Raw genomic sequence first — 11,327 nt, 5'->3', positions numbered from 1 at the left:
AAGCAAAAAAAAATTAAATGTTAACTTCCAGATTTCTTTTATAAGCATTTTAGGTGCTTCAGTCCATTCTATGCCACTTCCAATACTGTAGACTGTGGAAACTAATAAATGTATACCCTTACCACTCAGCACACTTCTCAGCCTGCAGTTTTTATTTTGTTTCAATATTCATGTGAGTCATCATTTTTTAGATTAAATAAAATATGTCAGTGTAGGCTAAACTCTGATGAATGCTGCCTTTTATAGCACTGAGCAGCCTGGTGAATGTCATGCCGCGAAATTGGGCAGGACGAGTGAAATGCATTAACGTCAGTCTCATCCACCTTTTATAGGATGAATATGCATACTTTACTGGAAAATTTAAAATATTCTTGATTTCTTTACTTACATGTCATAAAAATGAAGTGCCTAAACCCAAAGTTTTCTGTATCTTAACAAAAAACTTAAATGGATCTCAGGGTATTAAAGTGTATTGATACCTAAACAATGGACCTTTCTTATTCGTTACATTTGGAGAAACTAAATATACAATACCATGGAAGGTGTTTACCTATATCTGTTGAATAAGGCTAAAAAAATCTTTATTTGACCTGGTATCTGCCTTTTGCAGCCAGGTAAATTATAGTACAAAGGAGCCTATCAGTTTATGTGCAGACACAAAACATGCTGATAGAAATAGAAAGAGAAAAGTGACATAGATAGTGTGATTGACACTACGATGATTCCTTGAATACTTCTAGCTATTTTAATATGTTTGAGACCAATATGGATGTTATAAAGATGTACTTCTTGAAGGTATAGTAGCAAACAGAGTACATGACACATTACATTTTCCAGGGAGATATTTAGTACATAATTGTAAATACGCAAAAGACCAGTCAACCTAAAGTTTTTTTACACTTTTGGTTCAAATCACCTGCTAGCTTCTAAAATCAGTCAAGAATGTGAGTTGTGATTTGTGCATACCAAATCTCCCACCTCTGGCTTGCCTGACCCTGAGCCTCCATTCCCCTGCTGCATTACTGCTCAGTAATAATAATAAGTATTATTACTACAACATGTATTTATATAGCGGTGACATATTACATACACTGGGAAAGAGTTATTTCTTAATGGTCAACCAAAGAAAAACATACTTATGCCAATGATTGCAGTTTCCAGCAAATATGAAAGAAGGCATTGAGTAGATTATGAAAAGGGAAAAGGTGGAGTGTAATATTGGGAAATAAAAAAAATCATAGCCTTCCTGAGACAGCACCTTTCACACAGTAATGCACTTGTCTGAATAAATACCATCTCTTCACCAACGCATATGTGATAGTACATGAGAACATTCTCATTCTGGTCCCCAGAGACTCAAGACGATGGCTCCCTACTTATTGGTAATCTTATGCCTGGGAATGCTAGGTAGGTGAAACAAAAAACTTTTAACGGTATTACTAGGATAATTTTCTAATGACAGGTTCAAAAGTTACTTTTGTAAAATGAATTTAAGTTACCTAGTAGGAGAGTTTGATGCATTACAATGTTATAGGAACATCCTAAACTGTATTTGTAACTCTAAAAGTGTAACAGAATGTATGGAAAAATAGATAGATCTATGGAAAAGAAATAGTAAAAAAGTCTACAGATTTTACAAATCCAATATATTCTATTAAATGAATTTGAAAAAAAAAAAACACTCAGTAGGGAACACATAATTAACTAGTTGCTGTAATGCAGAAATACATATTATATTCAAGGTAAGATACAATTTATAAAATCTGGACATATTTATATAATATATATTAATTATTATAACATACATTATTCTTATATCCTAAAGATTAGAGACATGGACATCCAATCTAAATTAACTTTCTGCCCATAGATTTATCTATATTCTCTGTTGAAGGTTTGGACTATGTTCATCTAATGTGTTTGGTCATGGATATTCAGGAATATAATATTTATAAACATCTAGATATTTATCAATTGTTCTTAGAAGACATCTGAGCTTTTTCCTAATCGTTCTGCAAGTCCTTAAAGTAGATGTAACTCCCAATCACTAAAACCTCATATAAGCTTTAACATGTTAATAAAAAAGACCTAATGATACTACCAAGTCTTTTCAATATGCAACTTTAATTGGACGAATATCCGTTGATCCTACTATGAAGGTCCTTTTATTTCAAATGTTCCCATGCGTTATCACCCCTCACATAAGCCCCTGGGGGAAACCACAATGGTCATAAGAACACACATTGCATGGCATGGTCCACTGATATTACTATATGAAAGCTAGTGAAGAACAATTGTGTGCAGCCAGTGCCGGAATAAGTGCATGAAGAAATAACTTGGCTAAAAGAGGAGATAAGCAACAATAACATGCAAAAGGTGATGACAAAAATATAATAAAAACAAAACAAAACAAAACATGGCAATAATATATGATGCACAATGATAGTAAGTAAATGCAAAGTAAGGGATTGTTTACACCAACAGTTGAGTTGTGCTGTGGTTACCATTTACCAAGCACCCAATTTCGGGCACTCAACAGAGAGGAAAGTGCTTAGCAGTTTCTTTATTTTCTAAGTGGTGAAACATTGGGATCAGCTTGAATGAACAAACCCAAATATTATTCATTTAGGGTTCAAATAAGTAATAATTGCTGAATGCCTAGGTATTGATTAGTTTCCACTTAGAATTATCTGATCTAAAACAAAATTTTAAATAAAGTTTGGCAAGCAACTTTTTTTGCATATTGTCTATATTTTGGATTAAGAATCTATTTGAATTTTTTTTTTTCAGAGGTTTACATTGATGCAGTGGCAGTCAGTAGTTGAGTGTGTGGGTGCAGGTAAGGGAATGCATGGGTTCAGTGGTGTTCAATGCGAACGTAGAGAGGTAATGTGGTGGTCAGTGCAATATTTCAAGTTGGAATTAAATAAAATAGAATTCTCAGAACTTGGCTTAGAGATTTCTGCTACTTAGTTTACATTTCTATCCGCTCTGCGAGCACCTTTTTGCCCACAAGCTCTGCTTTATTTGTAATACACAGTGGGTCCAAATTTGGCTTTTTGTACAATGTGGGCCTATTTGGAGCTGCAACGTGACCTCTGTTTTTATGGCTTTGAATACATATGGGTTTCTTGGTGTGTACTTCATCTTATATTTATTTATCTTTTTTACAGCTTTATTTTATTACAACAGCATAGTATTTTCTGTACTTTTATATAGCTGGATTTTTTAGTTACATTACTTAATTACAGTATGTTCTTAATTACAGTATGTTTATTTATAGGATGGAGAGGCAGATGCAATCTCTGTGGACAGCGGAAATGTATTTAAAGCTTCCCTACACCCATACAATCTGAAGCCAATCATGGCAGAAACCCACGGACCACAAAAAGGTACCAACTCACTCTAAGTTAGTAATAATAATAATAATAAAAAAAGGCAGAAGAGTTTAGAAACCTTAACCTATGAAGCTTAACTTAGATTCACACTGATCTCTAGTGAATCAATGCGAAACCAGGTCAGTTTTTGCAATCTGTGGAAAATCATACAATTCATATACGGTAGTTTAGATTGTCTGAACATTACAGTGTAATATTACAATTGTCAGAAAAATTGGTCCATATATAAATGTTCAGGAAAACTGAGGCATCAGCAATTTTCCTGATTCAGTTACTGGTCTCTAGGGGACTGCTAAGGATTAGTTGAACAGTAGTAAGTGTTTACAAAGTTATTCAAGCCAGTTTTAAGGTTCAGTATTTTTACAACAGGTCATGGAAGGAAAATCAATGGTGAATGATACTTTCTGTTATCAGTTAGATTCTCATCTTTAAATTTTTGATTTTTGTGATTTTCCTCAGGAGTTTTTGAACATAAGTGGTTGTTGCTCATGGGAGTTTACACTTCCTACATGCGATGTGTGGGTAGGCTGCTAATAACATGCAAATTCTGCTGAAAACTGAAGCCCACTTTCTTTTTAGCATGACTCATGACAAAACTGCTAGCGTGAACTGAAGATTTAGGAACAATGTTTTCTTTGAGGGAAAACATAAAGCCAGATTTTTTATACTACTTGTCTGAAGGAATGTAGACATAAAAAAATTGAGATCAACTACTATGAAATGTTTATTATAACTACTATAAAAAGTTATATTAGATGAATAAATCTTGTCAATGGGGACAAAACAAAAATACATAAAAAGGTTAAGGATTCCTAAAATCTTTTTATAACTAAAAAACAACATGCTTACTGCTTACTTTTATTCATTGCAAATCTAAGATAAACCCTAGTTTTATTGTTGAGCAAATCTTTTTTTTCAAATAAAAGATTATCATCTGACTATTTAATACTGACCCTACCCTAGGTAGCAGACATTACTCTTAAGCAAGCACTCATTATTTGTTTAGGAGAAGGACAGCCAAACCATCAGCGTGGCTGCATTCATATTGGCTCTCCTGTTTCTCAAACATATTTTTATCAAGGTATTGTTCTTGTATAGGCTTGGATACCTTTTGTCTGTCCCCTTACTGAAGGAACATAATTACCACCTAGGAGATATATCTGACTCTTGTTGTCAAGATCTAAAAATTTAATTAACACCTATAATCTGCTTCTTTACATGTCTATTATTTTTTATGCTTTTACACCTTTGCTCTACCCACATGTACTGTTTTTCTTCTGAAGCAGAAGAAGCAAGACTTGTTTGCGAAACGCATCAAGTATACCTAACTACAGTGCTGCATAACCAAGAGAATTGTTGTAGATGGGATCTCCTGCTTCCTAACATATGATTGGATTTACATAATGCTTTCTTGGCAGCACTTGTAGTGAATTGGGTACATGTATTGTGGTACTATAAACTTTTGAATGTTTTCTTCCCATTGTTTTTATAAAATATTGTAAAGGAACTCTATCAAGATGCCGTACAAATCTTGTATTTTCATTTACCTTTACTGTTTTGTCACTGCGATTGGCATCTGAACTAGTAAAAGGTAATCATATCTACAATTACATTGAAGAACACTAAGTTTATGGTATGTGTATTCTGCAGATACCTGCTATTATGCAGTAGCGTTGGTGAGAAAATCCAGTACTTTTAAGTTTAGTGAACTGAAGAACAAGAGATCATGTCACACCGGAATAGGGCATATGGCGGGCTGGTATGCTCCACTGAGTGTTCTTCAAGAGAAGAAGCTACTGAACTGGACAGAGGATGAAGTTCAGAGAGGTAAATACAGAAAAAAACAAGTAAATATGTTTAATTTATTCACATTTTTGGTTAAAAATAACAGAAAATACACATTGTTGTTTGTTTTTTAACTCTTTTCTCCTCATAGCATGGTAGCTTAATAGTTTTCAGCACTAGGACACTAGGGCCCCGTGTTTTGAGCAGAACACTATATGCATGAACTTGTATGTTCTCTTCATCTCTTTGTGTGGGCACTATATAAGTATACAATAAAAATATTAAAAACACAAAATTAATTTCAGTGGCAATATTATTTATTTATTTCAAAACAAAGCCTATTTTGTCCTGAAAACACAATACCACATTTGTTTGGATATACTAAAAACGAAGGGGGCTTAGTATATTGGGTCAGATGACACCATGAACATTACCGTTTGTTTTACAATTTAATTTTTTTTTTTCAATATATGATTTTTATTTCTTAGCTGCTTCAAGGTTCTTTTCAGCGAGCTGTGTCCCCGGAGCCCAGGAGCTGAACCTATGTAAATTGTGTGCTGGACAAGGAGGCAAGAAATGCAAACTCAGTAATGATGAACCTTTCTATAACTGTCACGGAGCATTCAAGTGAGTACACCTAATGCTTTAATTAGTACTTAAATGCTTTGATTCTTGAAAATTCATTGTATCTGTTCTTACATGGCAGCTGCAAACACTGAACAAGTACAGATTTCTTCATTCCACCTAAAACAGAAATTCTGTACAATGTTTTTAGATTAGAGACCAACTCTAACCATTATTTTAGCTATAATAAAGGATAAAGGAATAAAACCCATTGGGGAAATCTGGCCAAAATAAAAGTGTGACACAAACTAGATGCTATTTCTTTTTGTCTTCTTGACAAATATTTTTATATTTTTATATTTTTATATATATTATATATTATATTATTCGTATTTAAAAGAAAATTGTTTAATGGGAACACAGAGAGCAATGAAACACTGGGCCTGATTTATTAAAGCTCTACAAGGCCGGAGAGGATACACCGTAAGTGAAGCTGGGTGAACTATATTTGAGAACCCGAAGGGTAAGGATCTTTGTACAAAATGATGTATGCTACAGTGAAAAAAATATACAGACATTATTACATTTTGTAATATTTTTTAAAAATAGATTATTATATTCTGCATAAAGCATTTGCTTGTGCTAGAAATTGTTTGAACCCATGGTATTCCAAGTTTTATGGATCACTCAGCTTCACTGATAAAATTGTATCCTCTTCAGCCTTGGAGAGTTTTAATAACTTAGGCCCATTGGCGGAGTTTCTATTTGTTCCCCAATCTAAAAACAAACAAAAATATCTTTGCTAAATTTACCCTTCATCCACAAGAATTAGGTAGAGGGTTGTTTAACACACTGCTATCAGCTAATGAATTAGAAAAAAAAGTTTTGAGTGGGTTGGATATATAATAAATGATAAAATAGGGAATTATCATAAACTTAAAAAAAACACTATATCATGCTCATTATGAACACAAAATGATACAACTGATTTATAGCATAAAACATTTTTACTTCCCTATACTCATTTGCAGGTGTTTAAAAGACAACAAGGGTGACGTTGCTTTTGTGACACATATGACTGTACCAGGTAAAATAAATATATATACATATATAAGATTTTTCTTTTACTGATTCTTATATGAGCAGCTGGGGCAGGGCAAGATCAGAGTTTCCATTCTAGCATTTGTATATGGCAGGGTAAGGCTATGTACACACATCAGATGATTCTCTCTCATATGAACAGTCGGCTTATTTCAGGTGACAATCTGACATATGTACTGCGGTCGCCCGATGTAGTTCATGTAGCCCCATGAATGAACAATGGTGAATATTCACTGTACAAGTCAATGGCGACAATAACGGCAGGGTGCCACTCATTTATCCTCCCCTCTACATAGAACAGAATGGCGCTGTGTCACAAAAGATCGGTTCCAGCGACAAAAATGTAATGTGTGTATGCAGCCTTTCTCAAGACTATTTAATATTAGTTTTTTTAATAATTGAAGTTTTTTCACAGTTGTTATTACATCCTAACTACAGGAAAAAAGTGGAGTAAAAATAGGGCTGGGGCTTTATTTATAGAACAAGGAATCAGACGTTCCCTCATGGAATCTTCCAATTGTTTGGGGGATGTTCTTGCTATTATAATAAAGATCAAGGACCTTTCTGTGCTGCCTAATAAATGTATTTAAGGACAAAACGTGCTTACAGTCTATACCCCATCACCAACTAGAATCTATCCATCAAATATGTGGAATGAGAAATATTCTATACATTGGTGAGCAGACAGTATCCAGTGAACAAATATCCTAGAATATGTAAATTAAGATACTGCATCAATTTCTTTCATTAAAAACCCAGAAAATATGAAGTGGATAACATAGAAATAATAATGAAATGGCGGCTGTTCAATAATTGTGAGTACAACAAAAATGTGAGTACAAATGTGTGACCCTGTACCCTGTAATGGGCCTGATTTAATAAAGCTGGAGTGGAGTGTAATAAAGCAAGGCAGGAGTGGATACATTTTCATCAGTGAAGCTGGTTGATCCAGCAAACCTGGAATGGATTGTTTCAATTTAATTTGCTAGCAAATATTTTGAATCATGGACCAGATCCATTCCAAGTTTGCTGGATCACCCAGGTTGCAAAGGACAGACAAATACAGACAGTGACACAGGAGGAGAAGAGGACCCTGCCCCGAAGAGCTTACAATCTAGGTACCTGGGCAGCATCTTTATTCAGCAAAGACTCTCCTGATGCCAGTGCATTGTTTATGCTGCTTTATATATAACTTTAAACCAGTAATTTTAACAACAATCATGATTCTTAGGGAAGATAAGACCTCTCCAGTCCCAGTCCATGGTTATTAGAAATCAAAAATTGACTCCGTGCCTATGCTGTATTGTAAAATTAAAGAATGTTGGTAAATAAATAATCTAGATACATGAGAAGGGGCTCGTTGTAATGGCCATGATGCTGGGAGTTTGGGTGGGAAAATACTATGGAGAGTTAACTGTGACTAAAGGTGGAAAATGTGTCTCTTACTAGTATATATTGAAATTACATATGCGTATATGCAATGCAAAGTTGATACATATTTTGTTTTCTATCTTTTATTCCAATTAAGGCACATACTATGCTGTTGCTGTTGTAAAGAAAAATAACAAGGACATCACATGGAACAATCTTAAAGGCAAGAAGTCCTGTCACACAGCAGTAGGTCGCACTGCTGGTTGGAATATTCCTGTAGGCCTGATCAACAAGAAAAACAATAACTGTGATATTGGTGAGTGGTGGGGTTCACATGTATTACCAAAAAGAGTAAAGATTTTATATTATATAAACATCAGGCCTTTTACTAGCCCAGCATGACCTGTCCAATGGAAACAATCCCATGATATCAGTAACACCAGAAAAATTATATCACACCACACCTATCATTACCTTCCACTTTTTACAGACACAGTCTAATCTTAAGACATTAAAAAATAACTATTATATACTGTAGTTACATCCCGTTGATGTATATATATATATATATATTGTAGTTAGACTCTATACTGTATAATACTCTATTCAGATAGCACTCATCGACTCATTCAAGCTTAACCCAATCAAAAACTTACCATAATCAAATTATACACTACAAATACGAGGAACACTGTGAACGCCCATACACATGTTGTAGAAAAACTCCACAGCAGAACCTTGGCAGGTAAAAATATAATTCAAGTTTACAGAACTATTATATGTGTTGATTCAGCAGAAGGATTTTTACAGAAGGCAGTCTTATCTTTTATCTGTAGCAAGCTCGTTCTTGCAAAAATGACAACTTGGTGTCTCTCACTCTCTATAATGTTGTAGGAGCTAAATGGAACAGGACTATAACTCCCAGGCCTCTGGCCTGACTAAATTCAAATTCAAAATACCCCAATTCCTAATATCAAAACGCTGGGAAAATACATTTTCTTTTAATTTATTCTGTCTTTAGAGGGCCAAAGCAGCATTTGTTTGGCCAAATCATATGTAATTTCAGGTTTAGAACATTTGAAAGGTATTAGCTAGAGACTAGAGAACATAGAAGAGTACTGTAAAGTTGTGTGTCTGTGTATATATATGTATATATCTCTTTTGTGGTTTCATGTGTAACTATTAATAATATTAAACAGGATTTATATAGCACCAACATATTATGCAGTGCTGTACATTAAATATTATATTATGTGTTAAAATATGGCAGCATGGGACTAACAGGCTAGGTGAAAGGAACATTTTTACATTATATGAAGGGCTGGCTGGAGGTGACTATGAATGGTTGGAAATGTAAATAATATTTTTCAGATGATTACTGAAGTAAACAGCGGGCTCGCTTCTTTTGGCTTGCGGTTGTAACACCAGCTATGGCAAATATAGCTATGCGGGTTTCTTTTTCTGTGTCTCCTTACTGAGTACCTTCTAAGATTATTATTTGTTTTTAACACTACTATGTAAGTGCTGTATTTATTATTCCGTGCATTTCTAACAGGTTCATACTTCAGTCAGAGCTGTGCTCCTGGTTCTGATTCTAATTCTAATCTCTGCCAGCTGTGTATTGGAGACCCCCAGAAACCTCTGGCCAACACTAAATGCTCCCCCAGTGATGCCGAGGCATATTATGGATATTCTGGAGCATTAAGGTAATAAGAAACATCATGTCATTGACATCAAATAGTATAGATCTTGTGGTTTTAGGCCTTCGTTTTTAAAAGTGTTGTCACTGGGTACAGAGTTGGAAATGCTGAATGAAACCCTCATTTTATCATTTCAGGTGTCTGGTAGAGAAAGGAGATGTGGCCTTTGTTAAACATACTACTATATTTGAAAACACTGAGGGTAAGGAACCTTTGCACAAAATGATGTATACTACAGTGAATAAAAAATTTAGGTGAAACAATATACAGACAGTATTACATATTGTAATATTTTCTTATTTATAGATTAAGATATAGATTAAGCTGAATTGATTATTTAAAAACACACACAACTATGAAAACTGACACCATGGCCAGTATGGCATTTTAGGTAAATTGGAACTGGCTAGATCCCCTAGTACATTCTGATTGTCATTTTGAGTGGAGATTTACCCTCCAATGTCACCAAGAGGATACTAACAGAAAAATAACCAGACAGGGATTTGATCCCCCTGTAAGATCTTAGCAACAACTATCCAAAATTATATACCGCGCCTCGCAGATCCCCTAAGGAAGCCAATAAGGTGAAATGTGTCGGTTTACCAGCCGTTACAACTCAATATCACATTTCTAACTCAAAAGTCACATTTCTATAATCAGGAATATCAGGGTCCAATACCTCCAACATAAACTGCTGGGGTTGGACCCAACAAACTATTTGGATTCTACATTTATAAAAGTGTCTTATATGATGTTAAATATTCACCTAATACAATTTTAAATTTGCCTAAAAAAACAGCTATTCACCTTCTTTATTTGTGTATAACATTTTCATTCTTATAGATTTCCAAACTACTTATTTGTCAGCTTCAGATTTTCAGCCCTAAGTAGCTAGAGATTTTAGGCAGAATTTTGTTTCATGTGCCTCCAGGATAAAAGCAGCTTTAAGCCCTGACAATAGAGGGGGCAATAATGGGGGCCATTCAAGTGTGTTGCATTCACATGTGCAGAAAGGCCAAGAGAATAGAACACGCACAGTAAACTCAATATTTATCTGCTGTTCAAGTATTGTCATATCACAGGTTTGGGCAGGATCACCTAATTGCGCCACAGAAAACTCAAGTCACCAGGCTGGTCCTGCTAAAAAAAACTTTGTAATTGCCAGGAATACAAATTCTCTGACAGCCAAATGATGCATATCTTTGTATTTAGCTGCTTGACTAAAATTCAACTTTAGAAAGTATAAAGAATTTTAACCTGGATTAACATTTCTGAAATACTTAATAGGTAACTTTAAAATTCAAATTTTGTGTAGTCATACCATTTAATGACCTCCATACTTTTCTCAAACAAAGCTAAATTTACCAAAACTCTTCCAGATTCTAATGATTTCCTCTAATAAATTTAG

The 11,327-nt window shown here is 34.4% G+C and overlaps 1 protein-coding gene across 1 annotated transcript; it reads left to right on the top strand.

The window, feature by feature from the left end:
• Positions 1-765: 765 nt before the first annotated feature.
• LOC140329711 (serotransferrin-B-like) lies at positions 766-10,177 on the top strand. Its single transcript, XM_072410098.1, has 8 exons — positions 766-795; positions 3,284-3,392; positions 5,049-5,225; positions 5,672-5,810; positions 6,779-6,834; positions 8,377-8,535; positions 9,775-9,925; positions 10,057-10,177. The coding sequence occupies exons 1-8, from the start codon at positions 766-768 to the stop codon at positions 10,175-10,177; spliced, it is 942 nt and encodes a 313-aa protein (XP_072266199.1).
• Positions 10,178-11,327: the final 1,150 nt, after the last annotated feature.

The sequence above is a fragment of the Pyxicephalus adspersus genome, chromosome 4 (assembly GCF_032062135.1).
Source record: "Pyxicephalus adspersus chromosome 4, UCB_Pads_2.0, whole genome shotgun sequence".
NCBI lineage: Eukaryota > Metazoa > Chordata > Amphibia > Anura > Pyxicephalidae > Pyxicephalus > Pyxicephalus adspersus.
This window is presented reverse-complemented; position numbering and strand designations above follow the sequence as displayed.

What these genes read in the sequence shown, in the direction of transcription:
- LOC140329711 (XM_072410098.1), top strand. Translation starts at nt 766, where the DNA reads ATGGATGTTATAAAGATGTACTTCTTGAAG. An exon ending in AACCCACGGACCACAAAAAG is followed by an intron (nt 3,393 to 5,048) that starts GTACCAACTCAC and finishes TGTATTCTGCAG; the next exon opens with ATACCTGCTATTATGCAGTA. An exon ending in AGAGGATGAAGTTCAGAGAG is followed by an intron (nt 5,226 to 5,671) that starts GTAAATACAGAA and finishes TTTATTTCTTAG; the next exon opens with CTGCTTCAAGGTTCTTTTCA.